The 22992-nt window shown below is 40.0% G+C and overlaps 1 protein-coding gene across 7 annotated transcripts in view; it reads left to right on the plus strand.

Annotated features, from left to right (window-relative positions):
- Positions 1–22992, plus strand: part of KIF21A (kinesin family member 21A) — an 83695-nt gene that overhangs the window by 9927 nt on the left and 50776 nt on the right. For all 7 annotated transcript variants that reach the window (XM_048964658.1, XM_048964668.1, XM_048964666.1 and 4 more), the window contains exons 2-4: positions 19159–19381; positions 20548–20730; positions 22085–22234. In XM_048964658.1, coding sequence (XP_048820615.1) covers positions 19159–19381; positions 20548–20730; positions 22085–22234 — 556 coding nt within the window. The remainder of the gene's footprint in view (positions 1–19158; positions 19382–20547; positions 20731–22084; positions 22235–22992) is intronic.

The following is a 22992-nucleotide window of genomic DNA, read 5'->3' on the forward strand; positions in this document are numbered from 1 at the left end:
GGCAGCCTGTTCCAATACCTCACCACTCTCTCTGTGAAAAGCTTCCCTCTGACGTCTAGTCTAAATCTTCCCTCTGTCAGTTTAAAACCATTATTCCTTGTGCTGTCACTATCTAGCCATGTAAGAAATTAATTTCCCTCCTGTTTATAATCTCCTTTAAATATCAGAAGGCTGCATGGATGTCTTCCCTGGAGCCCAAGCCCCCTCATTCTGTCTTTGTGGGAGAGATGCTCCAGCTCTCTTACAATCCTCGTGGTTCTCCTCAGGACCCTGTCCAAAAGTTCCGCATCTTTTCTGTTTCGTGGGCCCCCAGCCCTGGTTGCAGTGTTCCATATCGTGCCTCATAGGGGCAGAGTAGAGAGAAACAGTTACCTACCTCCCCTGCTGCCACCTCTTTTTTTGATGCAGCCCGGGATATAGTTGGCCTTCTAGACTGCAGGTGCACACTGCTGGCTTGTGTTAAGTTTTTCATCTACCAGGACCCTTAAGTCCTTCTCGGCAGGTCTACTCTCAGGGAATTCTTCTTGAGAACGATCCCATTCAGATGACATGGTATGCTGGTGGAAATGTGACAACATCCGTGTTAACAGAAAAGCCTTGGAAATTTGGAAGGGTAAGCTTAGACAAATTTAGGTTTGGAGGAGCCTTGGGATGTTATCTGATCAAACCTCCAGCTCAAAGCAGGCTCAAAACTAACTTCAGGGCAGGTTGCTCAGGGCTTTATCAAGTTATTATTGGAAAAACCTTTAAGAATGGAGATTGCTCAGTCTCTGGAATAACCAATACTTGACTGTTCTCAGGTGGAATTTTTTTTTTCCTTAGACCGGGTTGAGAAGTGTCTTGCTTCGGTTTGTGGCTGCTGTCTCTTCTCCTGACTTCAGTAAGGGAGCTCATCTCTGTCTTCTTGGTAATCTTCTCAAGTACTTGGAAGAGAACAGGCAAGGCCTAAAAGCCAGCAAGTTATAGTAGGGTCTGTGTCTACAGGCTGTTGGGGAGGGTGAGCTGTGTGGAGAGCTTCAGCAAAGGGACCACAACCTCTTCAGATGAGTTCTGAATGTGAGGGGCATAGCGAGGTCTTGGCAGATGGGCAGTCATATAGTGGTGCTGGTAATATGGCTGCTGTTGGGGGGTAATGTGTTGTAATCAGACACAGCATGAAGTACTGGACGGTTTTGTTTTGTTTTACATGGCTAATGGGTTCGTTTTGTTCTGAAATCTATTTCCCACCCACTACCATTGTACCCCCGATCTTGAAGATCACTTGGTGATAGATGTGGTGTTGCTGCTGTGGAAGCCTTTGGAATGTGATTCAGCAAAGGGTAACAACGTGCTTCCCCCTCCTCTCTGCAAGAATGCTTGGCAGTCATCTTTGCCTGTTTGCCACAGTTTAAACTCATTTATTTTTTGGCCAAGCTGACTAACAAGAATAATTAACCTTCAGCACTGTTACTGATTTCTTGCTTCTTGGATATTCATGCTCTCCTTAACCATCTCATAGAATAATTGTGTCAGTTTCCTTGTTCTGCCAGTGACAGTTTGGGTTTTGTTCTTATAATTCTGGTATGTTTGGCAGTATATATTCTTTAAGTCATAGAGAAATGCATGGAGTTGGTCATTGCATTATCACATGAAGCATGTGATAACCTTGTGAATACAGCCCACAGCATCAGTTACTTATCTTGGAACAGCTTCCTTTGACTCTTAGGAAATTAATTATAGCTTGTGCCTTGTCAGTTTATGTTTTGTCTTTGGAAAAATGGATTCTAATATTTTTCAGGAGTATGATTTAGTTATTTATTTTCTTTCCCTCTCCTTATTCCTCTGGATTTGTGTTCCACATAATTAATGTGTAACACTAGACAAAGTTAACGTTCAGTTTGCTTTATGTTGTTGATATCTGCCTTGTATCTGTGTGTTTTCTGGTTGAAGTTCAATCTATTTAAAACAGGAATATGTTGGTAGACAGAGGGAAGTGCCTCAAAACTTGTAGCATCTGCATCTTTTCTTGACCACATCTACTGCTCAGGATTTCTCAGACTGCAACTAGGAAACATTTCTGCCTCCCAAATTGTATCACACGTGTTAAGGAGATTTGTCAAACTGTAGACTAGCCACTAGAATGTAGGTTAACGTTGTTTTTTAATGTGAATTCTGTAATTTGTACTTGCATTCTTTTCAAATTAAAGCTGTCTGGGGGGAAGGCTGTATATCTAACAATGGACCAGTGGGGCAGAATGCTTGTAGCGTATTGCTTGACATCATTTTAGTGGAAACAGCTCTCCTGTTTTGTTGCTACCTCAGTATTGATGGGCATAGCCATTGCAGCACAGCAATGTGTGTGAGAGGTCCTGTCCTTTGCTCAGAAGTTACATTAACTGGCATTGTGGTGTTTTTCCATTCGGATAACAAAAATAAACTGTAAGAACCTGACTGTTAATGCACTTTCTGTTCAAAATATGCAAGGGCTGTAATTTGAAGTTAGCATATTAATATGTGTTTTAGCAATAGCTGTACTTCAGCTGTGAAATTTCTGCATGTGTGTTTGTTTTTTTTTTAATAGAATCACTGTGACATAGTTTTGGCTCGGTTCTTTGTTGCTTGTTGGTCACTTCGCTGTGTTCCATTTCAGCAAGATTTGTCTCTTAGCTTCTCAATGCCAAATCTCTCAGAATGGCTCTTGGGGGTGACATTCAAAGCTAATCAGTTTAAGGCATGATTTTAAAGTATTGCCATAGCCCAAGATTTATGCACTAACTGATTGTAGAGCATTTTCCTTCTGAGTAACTCTTCTTCTAGTGCGGTATACAAATTAGATCTTAGAGGTTTGCTTTCATTGTCTGTTTGTTGTTTGAGGCTGGAAAGTTGATCTCTGGAGAGCTTAGTATTAGATAAGGAGAACATCAGAAGAAAATCTGGTAGGCAAAACCAAACATCAGTGGAACGATTAACATGTGAACACCAGTGTTGGTTGACGTAACGTGATACTGGATGTATAACATACAGTGTGCTGCTGGGAGAAGTAGCTGAAAGAGCGTTTGTTTTCAGGAGAGAGATGTGCTGCAGTACTTGGCATTGTCTGGCTGTACTGTCTGTCTGGGCAGTGATGCCACTGGTACAACCTATATGCGAGGTGCCCCCTTGTATATGTTCTGTGTGCCAGCACGAGCAAATGCTCAGGCAGTGGTCACAGGCCATCTCTCTTTTCTCTCCTTTTTTTGTTTTTTCCTTCTGCTGCTGTTTCATTCAGTGCAGGAATGAGCTGTAAGGCCTTGGAATCCTGCTGCTGTTTATGGGGTCATCTCTATCATTAAAATATCAATAAACTCATCTCCTGAGTGTTCATTCAGTATGAATGCAAGGGATGCGGTCAGTTAATTTGGAGAGCTACAGACTGTGAGAGGGCATCTTTTATGTAGGATGTAAGTTCTTTTTTGTTGGTTTTTGTCTTAATTTTTTTGGTCAAATTTTTCTCACTTAGTTACGAGCTCTGGTGAAGCTTGATTTAAATTGTTAACTGATGCAGGTCCTGCTGTGACAGCAGGCTTGTGGTGGTGTGTCACTGCTGTACCGTTTTCCAGCTGCTGAGGCTGTGTTGCTGCATTTTTGCTGCTTTTGCAAGGTCCCTCTGCCAACAGTGCTGCTGTGGATTGGAAATCAGGAACCCAAATGTGCTGCTTTGCAGTGTCTGCTTGGAAATGCAAGGCTTAACTTATCCATATAAATACAGAGTTAGTGGTTGTGGGACCTCCACATGACACTGATGTTGGGTGGTGGATAAAAGACACAGATTATGTACATTTTATTTCCATGGACTCTGATAAGATTATCTGACATACTGTATAACACCAGACAACAGGACTTAATTGAGAATCCAATTACGTGTTTAGTTATAAGCATGATTGTTTGTGAAGTGCAACCAATCCTGACCTCAAACTTTGAGGCAGGGAAATCTTCTTTTATTAGTTCTAGATAATCCTGCTCCCTCTTCTGAATCTGTGGCTCATTAGTTTCAGTTTATCTTGCTAACACTCATTGGCCATGCATTTTTAATTCAGTGGTCTAGCAATAGTTAACTCTAAGTATGGTTGGGAAATAATCCATCCATAGTTTCCTTTGGGCTTTGCTAATTATTCATGTGATGAGGCTTGTATAAGGGCTGCACTGCAGCTGTTTGATGTCAGAGTTCTATATTCCTGTGCAAACAAAAGTCAGGTGATAAGGCATGGGCAAGCAAAGTCTATAGTTGAAACCAGGGAGAAAGCAAACTTTTCTGTGAGGATCTTAAAGTGGTACCATCTGCTGAACTGTCAAACTGTCATGCTTCTCCTTCAAAAAGTTAGATTTTAGTTGGCTTTTAGATAGAAGTAGATTTCAGATAGGCCTTTGTTGTATCTGTGTAACTTTTTTGTGTTTGTTGAGATTTATGATGAGGGCAGTGGTTAGGATGTGGTCAAAGCTGAGAGCACCCACTGAGTGGAAATGATGTTCTTTGTGTAGGTGTGAGAGGCAATTGGCTGATTCACAGCAATTAGTGATGTAAGGTTTGTAGCTCGCTGTAATAACATCACGTGGTCTGATTTCTTAGCACTGGTAAGGAAATAGCTTGAAATGGCTTTAACACCGTTTGTGTGACCCTTTCTGGAAGCCTGGTGCAGGCCATAGCATTCTGAAAGTTTTTACTGTGTCCCTCCAGTCTTCTCAGCATAGCATCTATCTAAACCTTTCATCGGTTTTTCTGCCTCTCTTTCTTGAGGACTGATTCACTGATTGACGTCCATAGATCAAAGTGGCTCTTAATCCACCATACTTCTTTTTCCATGTCCATTGTTACTGGTTTCTCTCTGCAGCTTGTTTCTACTGCAGTGTGGGTATTTTTGTGAGAGGCTGTGTTTCTGCAGCAGTAGGTATAGCTTCTCTGTAATTCTGTGTGGCATGCTTCTACTTTCCATGTAGAAGATACAACTCTGACTGCTTTCTCAGCAGTCACTATGGTGATGACACTGTGGCACTAAAGGATACAGTTTAGCGATGGGGGCTTAATAAGGCAGATTGGATGGAATGTATGATCTTGAAGGTTTTTTCTGACCTAAATGATTCTATGATTACAGCCTCCCAGGTCTTTATGTGCTGCCAGTAAGCCATTACTGCATTGTTTTTTTCGAATGTCTATAGTTTTTCTACTCCTAGCAAAGTATTTGTTATATTTGCTGTTGATCCTGGCAAACTTTGTGTTTACCTTCCTTTCTGCCCTGATCAATCCTGATCAAGTCCAGTTTAAGCCACAGAGCTCTTACCTTGCTCAGTGTTAAAGGCTTGGAGGAATGAGATATTTGCTCCCAACTGTTGTGGCAGGGCTGTAGCAAGCTGAATTGGCTTTACTGATGTCCTGTTGTGCTGCAGCGTAATGAACAGCTTAAATTTTTAAGGCCATTTGGAAGAGTTTTTGTCAAAACACTTGTTCTGAAAGTATCTGTGCTGCCTCCAGTGCATGTGGCCACTAAAGATTCTTGCATCAACAGACCACGAATAATTTGCATCAATAGTTTCTGAGAGCAGCTGGGAAATGTATGGTGCGGAGGTATTGTGTGCCAGGAAAAGCTGATTGAATTCAGACAAGACAAAAACTGGCTCTGACCCTGGAGAAGCGTGTCTGGACAGACCTTTCTTTCTGTCCCCCAGGAGCCACTGTGAAGCGTTGGGCAGACAGAGAAGGGATCACGGGATCAGGTGCTGCTGCTTTGTGTGCGAGAGCCCGGCGGCTGTGTACAAAGGGGAGGTCCATAAGCAAGGGCTGAGCCTCCCCTGTGTGCAGTGTGAGTGGAGAGAGCTGGTTTTAATGTGTCTGAGGTTTGTCAGTGCACGATTATTTGTTCTTAAAAGTGACTTTGCATTTGTAGCTTTGGAGTTCTGTTTGGAATTGTAATCTAATCTGAGCCTTAATAAAAAATTAAGCATCCAGCTAGAACATGAAGCAGAAAGCACTCAGCCTCACTGTTAGGCTTGCATCCATATTAGTTGTTTCAAGGAGACACAAGTAACTAGTTCTTTCTATACTTTACTCACAGCGTGTATTTGATGAGTTGAGGACGTAGCTGACTCGTGAACCTGTCAGTTTATGTTGCAGTGCAGTACCAGGGTGCGCTCATTTCTAGGATGTGCTCTATCCTGGAGCTAAAACTTTGTTTAAACGATGTTAATAGTATTTTTAATAGTGGTAATTCCAAGCTGTGCTCTGCTAGTGCAGTGAGGTATGTATGCTAGCAGCAGTTAAACCAGGGCAATGACTGCATTTGCACAGTGACTTCTACGCTGATTTGCACAGCCAGCAAGATTGATCTGGCTGTCTGTTGTAGCTTAACCACCAGAAGACTGAGCAGCCTTTTCTATTTTATGTTACAAAAAGCCAGGAATATGAAATTGGCCCATACTTTCCCAGTGAGGTAGAAGAGCAAGTGCTGTCACTTTCTGTTACCTCAAAATCTCTCCTGCTCGCTCAAGTGGTAAGTTGAATATAACAGTCAATGAGTTACTTGGATAGCTTTAACTCTTAATGTTGTCCTGAGATATGTAATGTCAAAGCATCGTATTTTTAACCTCAGTCAGGTGTTAAGCATCAGCCAGTTTTGAAGCAATGTAACAGCTTTTTTTTTTTTTAAGCTTAAGCTAGTGTAATATGAGTGTGTTTCTACAACTTAGAGGATGCTCTGCTGACAGTGGGGAAAAGTAATACTGCAATGTACAGGCAGCTGAAGTAGCTACAGCTTTTTGCTTACTGCAAAAATTTTAGCCCAAGCCAGGCAAATACAAATAATTTGAACATTTCAATCTTTTATGTTTAATAAAATATGAAAAGTTACTAAATATTTTGAAAATGTTTGTGGTTTATCAGCTGTAAAGCTATTTTCTATGCAGTACTCGCATTTAAATTCTGGTCTTCGTTATTGTCAGGCCTCCACTTTTCTGCCAGGGCTGTTTTAACATGGTGATTGCATGCCAGAGGTGTTTGTTTCTGTGAGAAGTGGAAGCTTATGAAGGAGGAGAACTGGATTTGTCTGTGACAAGGTTCTACCCTAACTCTATGTAGTTGCATGGTCTTTAAGTCCTTCAGTGGTCTGTCTCCCAGCCTGGAGAAGGGGCTGAGGATGTAATGGTGGCAGCTCAGCCCGCAGTGTGGATACTGTTGCAGCAGAGAGCTGTCTGACTACTGGCATTCTGATGTGAATTTCTGTATGGGAACTGGTTTTTATATTAAGTTCTAGGATTAAGTCCTTGAATTTACTTTTTTTTTTTTTTTTTTTTTTTTTTTTTAACTAACAATGCTGAACAAATCTTTAAAGACTGATAGTCTTCATGGGCAGTACCAGCTGTTTCATTAGTCAGCTGTGGCCAGCCACTTTTGCTTTACTTCTCTTGTTGTTTTTACTGTGATTATTTCAGGTTTCCACTGATGTTTCCCGTATAAATGTTGAACAGAATCATAGAATAGTTTGGATTGGAGGGGACCTCAAAGCCCATCCATCCCCAACCCCTGCTGTGGGCTGGCTGCCCTCACCAGCTCAGGCTGCCCAGGGCCCCATGCAACCCGGCCCTGAGTGCCTGCAGGGATGGGGCACCCACAGCTCTATGGGCAGCTGTGCCAGGGCCTCACCGCCCTCTGACTAAAACAATTTCCTCTGGCATCTAATCTAAATCCTCCCCTCTTTTGGTTTAAAGCCATTCCCCTTTGTCCTGTTACTATTAGTCCATGTGAAAAGCTGGTGTCCCTTCAGTTTATGATCTTCAAGAACTGGAATACCACAGTGGGGTCTCCCTGCAGCCTTCTCTTCTCTAAGCTCAATGAGGTCAGCTCCCTCAGCCTTCCTTCGTTAGGAGAGGTGCTCCAGTCCTCTATTCTGTCATTAAAAGAAACTTTCCTTTTTTTTTTTCCCTCCCCTCTTCTCTGTCTACCACATTTGAAAACCAGTGTGCGATCAGTAGAAAAAAAGATTATGGTTAGTCCAAATTTTTTGCCTGGTTGAAACCTCATGAGGAGTGTTGTTAGAATTAGTACCAGGAGACTCCAAACTACCTCAGCTTTGGGGGAAGATAAAAGCTTCAGTTCATGTTTGTTCAGTCAGTTCATGTTTGCCTGAAATGCTTGCTTCCAGCGAAAGAGCATCCAGCATTGTACCAAACAATCAATTCAGAGCATGGCTTAGAGTAGAAAAATGCTACCTAGTGCATTTCTAGCATAGTTTCCTGAATTGCTGACTTTCAACTAACTTTAGAGGTCTTCTGAAGCATCATCTGAGGCTGCCCAAGAGCAGGAAGGTGGTAAAGTCTTCATAAAGGCAGCTGAATGCAGTACCACTGCACAGGAGAATGAGGATGGAGGATCTCTAATTTTTTATGCTCTTGCAGCCAACATAGATATGTACTGCAGTCTTGCAAATGAAGGAAATAGTGAAGGAAATAATTGAAACTGGAATTTGACATTCAGACATAGAAAAATGTATGGAACCAGAAGGACTGAAGGAAGTGAGTAGCATTGTTCCTTTCTGTCTTGCAAGTTTTAAAATAGGTAATACTAAATAACGTGTGTGGGTTATTTTCCCTTACTGCACAGCTAGGATTTACCAGCTCAGAGCCTTCAGTCATTGCTTGGAACAGTTTACCTTCTGTTTTGAAACAGAGCAACTTCTGTTCATCGGAAACAGTCAACAATAAATATGAAGAAATTTTCTGCAGTTTGCTTTGGAACACAGTGTATTGGGTGTTGTGGATACAACACTGGTGGTTTAGTTATTTATTTTTAAATAAGGAGTGGCATAGAAGTCATGCAGTGTTTTTTGTTCCAAGAATGCTGCACTGAGAAATGAAGAATGAAGGCCCTATTCAGAGCAGATTATTAAAACACTGTTTTTAGCTGTCCTGTCCCATTGTGAAGTTCGTGGTTGTTATTTTAATAGTATTAGCTAAGCAGTCGTTTCAGTAATAACTAATGACAACTTGTAATTTTCTTTTAATTGACCTGATCCTCCTTTTCTTTAGTGGGATTATTTGACTGTAATTACCTGAGATGTGGCTTGTAGTTTTAGCTATGGTAAGTGTGTTAGTAACTTTTTGTTTATTTTGAGGTAAGTGAAGTTGATGTGAATTGTAACTCTTGAAGCTGTTGTTCTGCCTGTAAGACAAGGAGCTGCCCTAGACTTCCGAGTGTATAACTGAGGAGATATTCAACTTTATATAGAGAAATAATTTCTTTTTTAAACAGATTTCTAAGGCTACTGCAGTCTTGGCATAAACTTGTCATGATTTCTGTACTGTAGCTCTAACTGGGCTGTGGGTGTGTGTGTAGGTGGGCATTTGTGAGAAGGAAAGGCAAATCTGAGAAAAGGAGTCAATAAATAAGAGTTAACCTTTGTTGTGGATGTTGGAAGCCTTTTAATTGTAAACAAAGTGATAGAGTATCTCTTTTTAAGAATTTAGCTATTTTGAAGAAATTTTGAAGAAACAGACGAATTAAAAAGGGGCTTGCACTTAACAGAAGAAATTGGACAGAGCCTGGTGTTGTCATGACTGATAGGTTGTTAGTTTTTGTTTTTGTTTTTTTTTGTCATCTTTCCTTACATCAGTTTGTTTTATCATTTGTATTCTCTACAGGAAAATAAAGTTTTGAATAACTATTGCTTGGTTTGGTGCTTATTACTAAAGGTACTTGTGGCTCTCATTCTTGATATCCCTGGAAGCATTGGTAAATAGTAATATTAGGAATTTCCTAAATGTGTGCACTTATTTTTTTAAAAATAATTAATATAATTGCTTTGAGTTTATATTTTGTTCTCAAGTCATTCCTTTGCCTTAACATATGCAAAAACACTTTTTTGGGGGGGGCAGGAAGGGGAGGTGAAAGAAGGGATTAGTACAGACATGATGTCATTGCCTTGCATGCAGGAGAGTCCATCTTTTGAAACAGAAAGCTGCAGTTGGTTCTGCACCTCTAATGGAAAATACTGTGTGGGCACTGTTGGTTCATTTATCTCTGTTACTGTGATGCTGTGGGCAATGTTTTTGAAACCAGTGTCGCAAAACTGTATTAAAGTTTGACACTCATAATTATATCGTAGCTGCAAATGTGTCTTATAAAGAGCTGACAACATTACCACTGGTGTTGTGATTCAAATAGCTTTGTATTTAGATGTTGGGCCCCAGCTTACAAGAAGTGCCTGAATTACGCCCTGATCCCTGAACTTTAAACGTGGCTTCTTTAGCACTCAGACTGTGCTTTTACATTCTTGTCTCTTCTTCCCCTATGCTTAAATAAATGCTGTGCTGTTACTTGGTAAAGCAGCAGTGATTGAAGTATTTTGTGGCATTGGATAATCTCTATTCACCCCATCACTTTTGACAGTATTGTTTCAGCTCAGTTGAATTTTTAGTCTTTACATTTCTGGAAGCAAAATGTGTATAAAATATTGGCAGTGCTTCTTATTATGCCTCACTTTTAGGCTAGGCAGTGCACTCTTCAGCAAGATTACCTTGAACTCTTTCAGTTAAGCTTTTTCATCTTAAGTTACGTAACATTTGTTTAGCAGATTTAATCTGTTAAGTGTTCAGCTGTGTATCAGACAGATGCAACAAAAAGTGTATTCCTTTTCCTGATACTGCCCTAATTACTTAATACCAAGGCTCTGATGCTAGCAGCAGCATGACTCAACATTAGATGTCAACTAAAATGAGCCAGTGCCTTCTAGAGTTTCTTTTTGCTCAATTTATAAAAGGTGAAAAATGCTATAGTTTCAGGGCTAAACCCTTCTGCTGGGAGTCGTTTCTGGTTGTGTGGCTAGTTTGGGTTTGTGCACAGTCTGTACAGCTTGGTGTCAGACCTGCTAATGCTGACTGAGCTTTGTATTCGACTGCATTGTAACAAGTAGAGATGCTTGCTCATGCATCTTGTTTTCTAAATTTACTCATTTGTGCTTCCTGATGAGGAAAGACAGCCTCTTCAGGCTAATGAGCTGTATGGGCATTAAGTGTCTGTAATCCTTCCAGTACTGGAGTACATTTAATTGATTATAGGAAGGGCCAGTGTCCTTTGTGACTTTATGGTGTGGTGCAGGTGTGCGTGTATTCCTGTCTGTTATAAAATTAATTTAGTTTCAGGAAGACATAACTCTGTGTTTAATTTCTTGGTAACAAACCATAGGTATTTCAGGTCTTAATTCATAAACTCAGCTTTGCCCAATTTGCTTAGATCTAATTCTTTCTTATGTTTTGTTATTTCACTGTGTCAGAGACAGGTGTAATACCGAATGTTCAGGAAAAGAAACCAAGGCAAGTGCTACTGTAGGATAGTTTTTTGAAGACTGTTTGCCTTAGAAATGTCATTTCCACAATCAGTTTAGCTGTAATCAAATTGCAGTTGGAGCTCTGCCAGGTCTGTGCTTGGCAGACATGTGGAGGCTTATGGTCACGCTGCTTTTCCAGCACTGCTGACCTTGTCTTGAACCAGAAATAACCAAGGCCTGTGCAAATCCTGCAGTACAGTCCTCTCTCTCTCTCTCCCTCACTCTTTTTCTCTCTCTTTCACTCAAAAGTCAAATTGTTCTCAAAAGCTGTGGATTTCTGACCTCCCTAGAGAGTAAATGAGTCTGGGAGAAGGTTTGGATGAAAGAATTCATTCATGTTGTAATAAAATATGTCAGAGGCCCGCCAGTCTTTTTGGTCTCGCATCCTTGCTGTAGGAGCCAGGTGTGAGGAGGGAGCAGCAGGGCAGCAGGACTGCATGAGGCAGGCCTGGCCTTTACCCTCCCTGTGTTTTCTGTTCTGGGCAGCAGCACATGACAGCATCCTCACACTGACAGGCAATCTGCGCCGCATGGCCTGCTAGCTTGTTACAGAAGCGCACAAGAATTCACATGAAATCATACAGCTGCACTGTTTTCTGGCAAGTAGAAGGGAGTGCCCAGAGATGCAGCTGCCATGCTGTGCTCCATGAGCCAGGCAAAGCAGCAGCCTGTGGGCCTGCCCCAGCCTGGCACAGGGAGCGTCGTGCCCGGCACCAACAGCTTGTGGTGCGGCAAGCTGCTGGGAAGGGCGCCTGTCCTGTGAAATTGAAGTGGTGTGTAAACAGAGGGGGGGAAAAAAAATGTAGCTGATGATGTAGAGATTGCATGCATAGAGGAAGAACAGGCCTAATCTACTTACAGCTGTGGTGTACTTCCTCAGCTAAATCTAATTCCAGCTCTCCATTTGCTGTCTTCTTGTTATTTACAAGTTGGATGTGACAGTTCTCAGCACAGAAAAAAAGTGTTCTGCCTTCATGTTTTTGAAGAGGTTTTTTTATTTTTTTGTCTGTAGTTAAACAAGGCAACTATTAATAACGTAGCATCTTGGAGTCTTGCTGCGTGCTTTAAGCTAATGGTTTAGATGTCATGCTTAATGGGTACACGTGGATGGAAGAGACGCTGATTCCTTATCAGCATCTTAATAAGACGTTGGAATAAAATCTTGTCTATCTTGTCCAGTCTTGCGCCTGTTGCAATTCTTAACCCTTAGATCTTAATCCATTTGTTCTGTGGGATGTTTTTTTTCTCTGGTACCGCCAAACTTGCATCTGCATCCTACCTGATGTGCCTGAATGCTTTCAGATGCCTAAAGGCGGGAAGCACTGGTACACACATAGATTATCTGCTTTGCTTGGTGCAATTATCATCTGAGTTACACCTGGACCTTGGATTAATATGGGCTCCAGGAACACGTAAGATGAGCTCCACGTAGCTTACAGCAGCCATGGTAACTTTGCAGAGAAACATTGATGGGAGCAGTGCCCAAGCCTTACATAAGAGTGATAGGGTTACAGTCGTCTGAGCTGCTCCTTGTTGCCCAGGCTGGGTGTATGGGTGCATGGCTCAGGGGTGCACAGGCTTGTGGGGCTCCAGCTGGCCCCTTTGCCTTGGGGGTGACCTGGTGCTGTGCCAGGTGCTCAGCTGCCACAGCTTTGCTGCTGGGCAGCATAGTACTAAATCCTTGTAGCTTATTTGTTACTGCATGAACATGCCCTTTTTACAGCTTAATAGCAGCAGGTGAAGTACACCTGTGGTGTAGTGCAATTCCATATTAATGGTATGATTAGCCAAAACCACTGAATACTAATAATTAAGGCATTCAGAAACAGTTACTTTCTGCAGAGACAGCACTGTGTTACAAAGGCACCCAGAGTTTGCTGTATGCTTTGTTTGCCTTTGTATATAAGGTTGGCTGTCATTCATCATGCATTCAGTAGTTAAAGTGCATCATGAAGGCTTGGTTTTTCTGCCATTGTAAGCACCTGAGACAGGCAGACAGGGTTTCACTCATCGAGGGCTACCAAAGCTGCACTGCATTTATGGCTTGCTCTGTGAGAGCCACCTTGCTGGCACAAGACAGTTGCCTGGGACTTCATCTCCAGGATCCCCTAGCAATGCAGGGCTGGCCTTGATGGGAGATTGCAATGCAGTACTAGCTGTGGGCTTTGGGTTTGAGCTGGGGTTTTCTTTTGTGTTATTCTTAAGTAGCTTAAAAGAAAAAATAAAAAAAAATAATTTTTTTTTTTTTTTTTTTTTTTTTTTTTAAATACAAAATCTTGGAGTGTAGATATATGGATATGTTTCTCGGGTAAAAATGCAGGACAAAATCTCACTAAAATACTTCTTGGACTTTTCATATTTGCTTCATTGGCTACCAGCAACCTCTTTGGAAATGCTGAGAAAGACATTACAGAGCTATATCTGCACCAAAGGTTAGTGAATAACAACTCGCTAAATAAAAGCATTTTTACACATGCTCGTTTCTTAGCACCATGGTGTTTACACAGGAAATGGAAATGTAGTGGCGTTGTGCTCAAAAGTGCTGGCAGCTGGAATGGAAACTCAGAGCTGGTGCTGGTGGGAGGTGGAAGGTTTGTTCCTGGGTCCTTATTGCTGTGGTAACAAGATAGACCTGGCATTTGACATGGGGCAGCTTTGTTCATGCCTGTAAACTTCATTAAGGTATAAAGGATGAATGTACTGATTGACTAGTTCATACAAATCACTTGGAGGCTATGGTTGTGGCCTCATTTGGAAGTGCTGATTAATATACATCAATAAGCAAGCTTTCTGTGTGTGCAGACAAAAATAGTGAAAAGCAGAAGTATTGTGTACCTTTGGGATGAAATCTCTTTAGCTTTCTTAACTGCCTCCATGTTGAAGGTGTATTTTTAATAGGAGTGATTTCATGAGTATAAATCATAGAATCATTCAAATGGTTTGGGTTGGAAAGGACCTTTAAGATCATGTAGTTCCAACCTCCTGCTACAGGCAGAGACACCTCCCTCTGGACCAGGTTGCTCAGAGCCCCATCCAGGCTTTGGATGTGGTGTAATAGAAAGGGCAGGGAATTGTGAGGCCAAAATAATGGCAGGAAGCCATTTTCTCTTATTCTGGTTCTGGAAAGGTTTTGTTTTTCCATTCATTAAATGTTTTATTAGCTGCTCCTGTGTTTAATATTTCATATGCTCACAGGTGAAACTTATTGTGTGAAGTTTAGTAGGCTCCATTTGTTAAGAGATGCGTGTTGGAGAGTCTTGGGTGTAAGGCTGGTTAGTTGCTTTCCTGCATAGAACCCTGTGATTGGAGCTATATATGGAATTATGTCTTCCAGACCAAGGCAAAAAATGTCCCCCACAGGTGGAGTTTGATAAAAATGAACTTTACAGAGGACAGCATCAACATCTTTTCTTCTTTACAACACTTAGCTTTTGACTTTTAAAACAAGAATAATTTGATTCTTTGCTCTTTATATGTCGCTGTTAGGAGTTCTTTCTAGCTTATTGCTATTATGTTCTTGTGCTGAAAAGTGTATAGGAACTGTAATTATTACCCTTAGTTACAACAGAGTAAAACTTAACATGATGATGCAAATTAAAAAAAAAAAAAAAAAAAAGTGAGTCTCATTTTCTTTAATATATGAAAGAGGAGATTAAAGGAGGGCTTGATCATAGATCATTAGTTTTGTGAGGGCTCTCCTAGGGGAAAAATTAAGTAACAAGGAGATTCTTCACTGAACAGGCAGAGGGAGAAGACTGTTCAGTAGTTGAAAAGATATATGTGTGTATTTAAATATATATATATATATGTATACATATATATATATGATATCTATGACAGTGTGTATATAACATTGTGTATTATAATTTTATACATACTTCTAAATCTCTGTGACTATTTTCATCTCTGAAAATAAACTAAGGATACTTTCAAAAATAATACTATGATGTTATCTAATTTAAACAAATTAATTATGGGAAGTTTGATGGCTTGCATAACACTGGGTATTGACCCCCCTGAACTGTATAATCCCAGTCAGTTCCAGCTGATACTTTTTAGGAGAGGCATTATGCACCTATTCTACTGAGAGATTAGTTCCAGGACAATGCAGTGCCTTACCATGCCATCTCTGGATATTTTAACCCTCTGTGATTAGGCAGCTTGTCCCAATGTGCTGAGGCAGAATAGATTTAGGGGATTAAGTTTCATGTGTGTGGCCTGAAGGCTCTACAAAAGTACATAAAAACAAGGCTTGGGTGCGTTCATGCTTTGGAGAGGAGGTGAGGGAAGGATGTGTTGTAAAATGTCTGGGAAGTTGCCACATCTAAGGAGGTGTGATTGGAAATAGATGGAAAACCTCTCTGATTGTATGCAATTAAGAGAGTAGCCTGAAAAACAGGTGGAGTGGGGTCATACAGAAGACAAAATGGGTGAAGTCGTATTGGTGCTGGAGAAAATCCTGGTGGCAGACTGCCAGACTGGGATCTGGGCAAGGAGAAATGACAAAAATGAGCTCTTTCACATCTTAGAGTGTGGGCGCTGCCTGCTTTGCAGGCAGAAGTGACCACATTAAGTCATGAGAGTGGGAAAGGTCTGGCTGTAAGCAGAAAAATAAGAAAGTTTTCCTATTTGATGTGTGGGGCTGGGAAGGGAGGAGGAAATTTTCCTAAAGGCAGTGCTAGAGCAGAAATCGACTTGCATGAGGCCTGAGACTCCCTGGATTGCACACTTAGTGCAGGTGGAAAGACTTCAAGAGCTATGAACTTCAGGTAATCCAATTGGGTGATTCATAAGTCAGGTTTGAAAGTAAGGCATTTGTGTTTTCTCATCATGCTAGCTTGTTGCTGAACTTATATCATTAAGAACAAGAAGTGTCCCTCGAACACATCACGGGTTGGATGGTGAAGATCTCACCATCTCTCACGGCACGTCATCTTTGGAAAGACATTCTGCTGGTTGTGTCACAGGCTTCCGTTGGCTCTGCTGGTCTCTGGAGCGGAGTCTTGCTGTGCTCTGATAGTCACACATGGGCACATGCAGCTTTCTGTTGTGCTGGCTTTTGTAACAGTGCTTGGAGGTGGTGCTCAGTTTCAGGCCGGGGAGCTTACTGGTAGGGCTGCCATGGAAAGCTTTTCTGCAGATGGCAGCAGAACAGGTTGCTTGTCTGTCCCGTCATCTCTGGAAATCGTGCAAATCCTTTATGTTTAGGCACGCAGTTTTTCTTTGTGGTCATTCTGAGCCTTTATTTAGTATCAGGAGGGAGAAAATCATTTGGTACGTTTCATAACTACATGAATCCCTCTGTGTAGAAAATTAATTCTGAAACTTGAAGCATAAGAAAAAAGTGAAAATGTGAAGAAAAGGTATTCGTTATCAATCTTCATTTTACAAGACAGTACTAAAAGCTTTTTGGATCTGCGGGTCGAGTTGGATTTTTAGGGTGCAGAAAAAGTTACTTAATTTTGAGAACATGTTTTCCGTCTTGATCTTGTGAAAAAGTCATTTAGGCCTCATTGTACCAGAGGGCAGGGTGAGAGACATGTCTGAAACTTCAGAAACCCTCAAGCTTCATGCTTGGAAGAACAATTGATCGCTAATCCAGGGCGGGCAGTGCAGAGGCAAAAGAATGAGCATTTCATTGCTTTTTGGCTGACGTGAAGGCATAAAAATAAGGCATAGCCCACCCAGCTGGTATTTTCTAAATATTGTATGCTATAGGCAAGGTGCTACAATGTATTTTGCTCTGCTTTCCAGTTGGGTAGGATGCTTTTTTTGGAAAGGCATATGATGAGTATCACTTTGAACTTTGAAGACTATTGCTTTTTACTTAGAAGTAAAAGCTACTTTATTACAGAATGCTAGTTAATTTAGAACAAAGTAACTTTATCACAAGCTTATGTATGGGAATGCCAGTCAGGTTTTATGATGAGTGGATACTGCTGCTAGCAGATCGAGTTTGTTAGCAAAGGAGCTACATAACTCCTGATTTTGCTTATTTTGCTTAAAGAGAAAAAGGATGATTGTGTATGGAGAGAGAATCTGTGACCTATTTTATGTACTCCAAATGCAAATACTAGCTCTGAAATATTTATGTCTATTTTACACATCCTATAGTCATTCCTCTCTGAAGTGTCACATTGTGGGATAAAATGAAGCTTTTGGCATAAAATTTCTGAGAAATACTCCTGACAGCGATGCACATCCCTGAGTTGAAAAACTGCTTGTCAGCAGTAAAAAGAAGATGGTGCTTTGTGCAGGATGTTAACTTGAATCAGGGTGTGTGTCTGGTCATATAATTTAAGTGTGCTGTGGCAGACTAATTCATTCAGAGTCTCTTAACAGCCAGCAGGCACTGGCACGGTCACAGTGGATCAGTAGGCAGTGTTTGGACCCTTATGTTTCCATTAGGTTCTGGAACAAGTTTCATGTGCCTGCAGAGGAGCATTTTGGCTTAGTTTCCTCTGAAAGGGGTGTAATTTGAGCTCTCTGCGGGTGCTCTGTGATCCAAACCAGCATGTGCTAGGTGAGGGTATCATGGCAGTTTTCTCCAAAATGATGCAGCCACTCCAAACAAAACACTACTGTAGATGCAGCCTGTAAAGCTTCGGGTATGAAATATGCCTGAAGCTCTGCGTATACAGGTCTTCAACTTCAATGTGGCATAATTGAAAGTGGCAACAATGAAGGAAACAAGTTCCCAAAGTTTGATTTGAACAGAGAACCTAAATACACTGTTCCCTGATTTTATTTGCGTGTTGCTATGCTGCTGATGTCTTAGTAGCCTTACCTTTAGCTTTACTTTTCCACTATCTGTAAGGCTGTACTTGTGTTTGAAATAATGTATTTCTTTGAGAACCTGGAAGCACTTAAAAAAAAAAAAATCTTGAAGTTGATTCAGCAAACAAATTATTAGTTAATTACAGCTGGAATAATATGCTGTGATGTTGGCCACAGCTTTTTCTTCCCGGTAGTTAACTATTAAACAAATTGAGTCACAAATTTCCATGGTTTGCTTTAGTCACAGAGCTTGTTCCTGAATTCAGTTCTGACAGTGCTGTGGGACTGTGGATGCAGGGAACCAATACATTTGTAATATATAAGAAGCCTGGGTTGGCTGTTCTCCTCAAACTTGTTTATCAGAAACTGAACAAACTGAAAAAAAAAAAAGCTGGAATTTCTCAGTAAGGAATTAGTGAGGAATAAGGACACTTCTACAACTCATTAAATATTGTTCTTTTCTTTGAAAATGTGCTTAGGTAAAATCAAGGATTACATGGAAGTGTTCTTTTCTGTTCTGAGAAGCAGGAAGGCTCATGTTTCTTCCTTTACTTTCTATTATAGCAAACGGGCTTTCCTTTCAGATAATATGTGGGCTTTGGGATCCCTGCTCCCAAATTACTACTTACTTTTTTTTTTTTTTTTTTTTTCCCATATTTTGGTGCTTAAAAAAAATCTTATTATAATGAGTACAAGAAGTCATCTGGATAAACTAGAAATTCTGATTTCAAGGTGTGAAACAAATCATGCAGGTTACTCTTCAGCAGTGCATCCTGTATGTACAGAAATATCCAAGGTTACAGGCTAGTTGTCAGCTTGAAGTTAAGAGGTGAACCTTCAGGGAAGATGCTGCTTTTTTTTGCATAAATGTTTGTGTGAGTGGGGTTGTGACATAGTACTGCAGCTCAGGCAGCAGGAATCTTGCTGTCCTCCTGAAAAATGAGAATTTTTCAGTCAGTAAAAAAATACTTTTTCAGGTCTCTTATGTTGTTTGTGTGCTTTTCTTTCTAATGGTGAACTTTTAATGACTCTTTTTTTGTTTCTTTTAAAACAGAATTAGACCACAGCTAGCCAAAGAGAAGATTGAAGGATGCCATATTTGTACATCCGTGACACCTGGTGAACCTCAAGTGTTCTTGGGAAAAGATAAAGCCTTCACTTTTGATTATGTGTTTAACATTGACTCACAGCAAGAAGAAATCTATATACAGTGTATAGAAAAACTGATTGAAGGTTGCTTTGAAGGCTATAATGCAACTGTCTTTGCTTATGGCCAGGTAAGCTTTACAACCTTATTTAAAATATTTATTTTGAAATAAACACAAACTGTTCCTTGTAATTGATCTTTCTTTTAAGTTTCACTGTGCACGAACCTGGTTTTGGTGGCTTGGTTTTAATGTAAACAAGATATTCTTTAGAATATTGTTTAGGAGCCTGTACAGATTCTGTGCTTAATGGCAACTGGAATGCAGCAGATGTGTATGAGTAGTAGGCTTGAATTAATAGTAGCAGTGAAAAGTTACAGTTTCAGATGCTTTGGGGAAGGGGATGTTTGGTATCTGTTAATGGATTCTGGAGAACTCCAGGCTACTCTTTTTCTAGGGACCAGAATCCAGAGTCTTTTCCTAAAGAACAGATACCTCCCCCATCAGTAAATGGGCACGGTTTTTTAGCTAAAAGCTGAAATATCATTGAGCACAGAGAATACGTTGTTGTCTTCTGAATTCTCTTTAAGGAATTTATTACATGGAAGTTGATCTTAGTGGGAGGCTGAATGTCAGTACCACTGAATGTCTTATTTCAAGTTAGCTAGGTGAAGTCTAGCCCTGGTGAAGCAAAGCAGTTGGTAGATGAAGTTTAGTAGATTATGTTTGACAACACGATACTATCTTTGTCTTGGACTTGACCTGCTAATTAAATAAAAACCCACACTATCTTATTTTCTGCAGGACTTCACTTTTAATTAAGCTGTTTTCCTGTTCAGTGTACAGATGCTTTGTATAGGTTGAGAACAGTGGTAATATTTCTCCTGAGTGATATTCAGACATCTTAATGAAGCAAACTGTATAATGTACTTCAGTAGAGAACTGCAAATGCTGATTTTACTTTAAAAAAAATAAAAAAATAAAAATGGAGCTTTAATCAGTCTCATTTGAAAACATTAACTATTCTTTTGACCTCATACGATAACTTAAGGCTGATGTAAGCAGCTTAGAGGAAGCTTATAGGAGAGTGGTTAAGAAAATTTGAACTGGTCCCCACCTGTGTTGTATTTGATCTGTAGGTCAAATTTGTCCAACAACTGCACTTCACACATTTTGTTGCACTTAGTATTGTAAAAATGACAAAAACTGTCTTTGTAATCTCTATCTAGTAATAGTTCAGAAATCACTTTTCACTGTGATAATCCATATGTTCTAGTGAGTGCTACTTTTCTATTTAGACAGGTGCTGGCAAAACATACACCATGGGCACTGGATTTGATGTCAACATAACAGAAGAGGAACAGGGCATTATATCACGTGCTGTTAAGCATCTTTTCAGATGTATTGAAGAAAAGAAACAAGCTGCTATTAAACAAGGACTTCCTCCTCCAGATTTTAAAGTTAACGCACAGTTCCTTGAGGTAAGTGTGATCTGTGCATGTGGTTGTGTGTATGACTTCATGTATTTTGCAAAGCAAATGAAATGCTTTTTTTTGGTTGCTACTTTGACCCTTCTTTTCTTTTCCCACAAGATGTTTTGAATTAATTTTCCAGATTTCAAAAGGAAATACTATATAGTTTGTTTGCTTTGTTGTTGTTGTTCTTTTAATTTATGAAAAGAGCCTTTTTATCTTATTCCAATTATCAGGGTAGCTTTCTTTACTGGGTTATTTTGAAGTGTAGAAATAATTATGGTGATTGTCATTTGTCCTTTTCTATACCACACATTTACTCATGGGAGCTATTGCTGTTGCTTGTCTATTACTCTTCATGAAACTTTCAAAGCAAGAAATCAGTAATGCTTTACATCTTGAACCATGCTTAGCCTGTTTGTGTAACTTTCCCATAGGCAACTTCAGTTTTCAAAATCTGTTCAGTACACTTGGTTGATTTCTTTAATGAAAAAAGACACTTAGCATAAAATACTTTGTGATTATCAGTGGCATAGAACTGGGCTTCTGAGTCACTACTTCTTGCAATAGGCCCAGAGAAATCCCGAGTCAGTGCTGCAGAAAAGCAGTTCCCTTTGTTCTTGTAGGCACAGCTACTAATGAGAGGCTGTAACTCTCATGATCATTCTGTTTTGCAGCAGCTGTTGCTTTAAGTCTTACAGCTTTTATGCTGACACTTCTTCCGATTTATCTATTTTCTAGATTAATTGCTTTGACTCTAATATTTATGTTCTCTGCCAACATATAAAATCTGACACTTATGTGATATTAACAGGGAGAATCAATTTCAGGAAGAGTTTGTTTTAAATGTATAATATTTAGTTCAGTATTTCACAACTTTGTCAACAGTGGGGGGAGAAAAACAATACCACATAATCTTTTGTATTACCTAAGAGACAAGCTGTATGTCTTGTTATTGCTGAAGTAAACTAGGTCTTCCAGTGTTCTATACCTGTAAGTGTTTTAATGTTTAACAAACTGCACTGATTTGTCACTGTTAATCTTAAGCAGTGGTTTTAGTCCCTCTGGCTACTGTTTGCCTAGAGAGAATTCTGAACTTGAAGAAGGGCAGTGGAAATGCTGTGTGAAGGAAGCTGTTGATTTTTAGGGTGGCATAATAGTAAGATGCCCAGATTTGCAACTGTTCATCTGTCATGCTATTGTCATTGTAAGTTTGTGTTTTTCACAGCATCCTTTATCGAAAGCCTTGGCATATGGTGGATATTTAGAACCTTCTGTGTGTGCCATGCATGTATATCAGTCTTTGGAGGAATTCTTTTCTTACATTATATAATTTTTTTTTTTGCCTTTTTTTTCTCCTCAGCTTTACAATGAAGAAATTCTTGATCTCTTTGATACCACTCGTGATATTGATGCAAAGAACAAAAAATCAAATATTAAAATACATGAAGATTCAGCTGGAGGAATTTATACAGTGGGAGTTACAACCCGAACTGTGAATGGAGAATCAGAGGTGACCATTGAAAATAAGTTTCTCTGTAGCATTTTTAGAACACATTCAGTATGCTACCTGTATGTTTTGCTAAACGTCATTATACCTTTCACACTTCGTTCTTACTCTTCATCCTCATGTAGTAATGGTTGTAACACTTTTCAGAGCCTAATTCTGAGGAAATCTTCAGAAGCAAGTGTAGTTAACATTCTGTTCAATGAGCAAATAGAGATTACACTTGCTAACATCAGCTTTCTGCCTCTTAGACAATTTGGGTGCAAAATGAGTTGAAATTTTCTTTTGTTTCTCTAGACTGAAATGTAATGTCTAATATCAATGTTCCCTTAATTCCAGAGACAGTCATTTGCAAACAGTGTTGTTCCACTGGAAAGTAAAATTTTGACTTGTATGTAAATTTGATCTCCCAAATCTCATATGTTACTTTTTCCTGTGACAGGAAAACTTTGCATGATGACTGATGTGAGGTAAACTGCCATTCAGAAGAGTCTGTACATTGCAACTCTGATACAGTGCCATTGTACTGTATGTTTTTGTACAGAAAGTACAGAAGTCGTATATTTGTGCTAGAGATGAATGGAGCATTGCCATCTTATTACCAAGGGACAGTAAAAAGAGGGGTACAAATATTCAAATGGTTTCTTTCAAAACCATATGACAACAACAAACCTTATTTTAAAAATCTTACTATTTTTTGCACATAGGAATTGTTAACAAGGAGAAAAAGCTTGCTTGTATCTAAACCAAAGCAATAGGTGTTA

This window comes from Lagopus muta, chromosome 1 (assembly GCF_023343835.1).
Source record: "Lagopus muta isolate bLagMut1 chromosome 1, bLagMut1 primary, whole genome shotgun sequence".
NCBI classification, from domain to species: Eukaryota; Metazoa; Chordata; class Aves; order Galliformes; family Phasianidae; genus Lagopus; species Lagopus muta.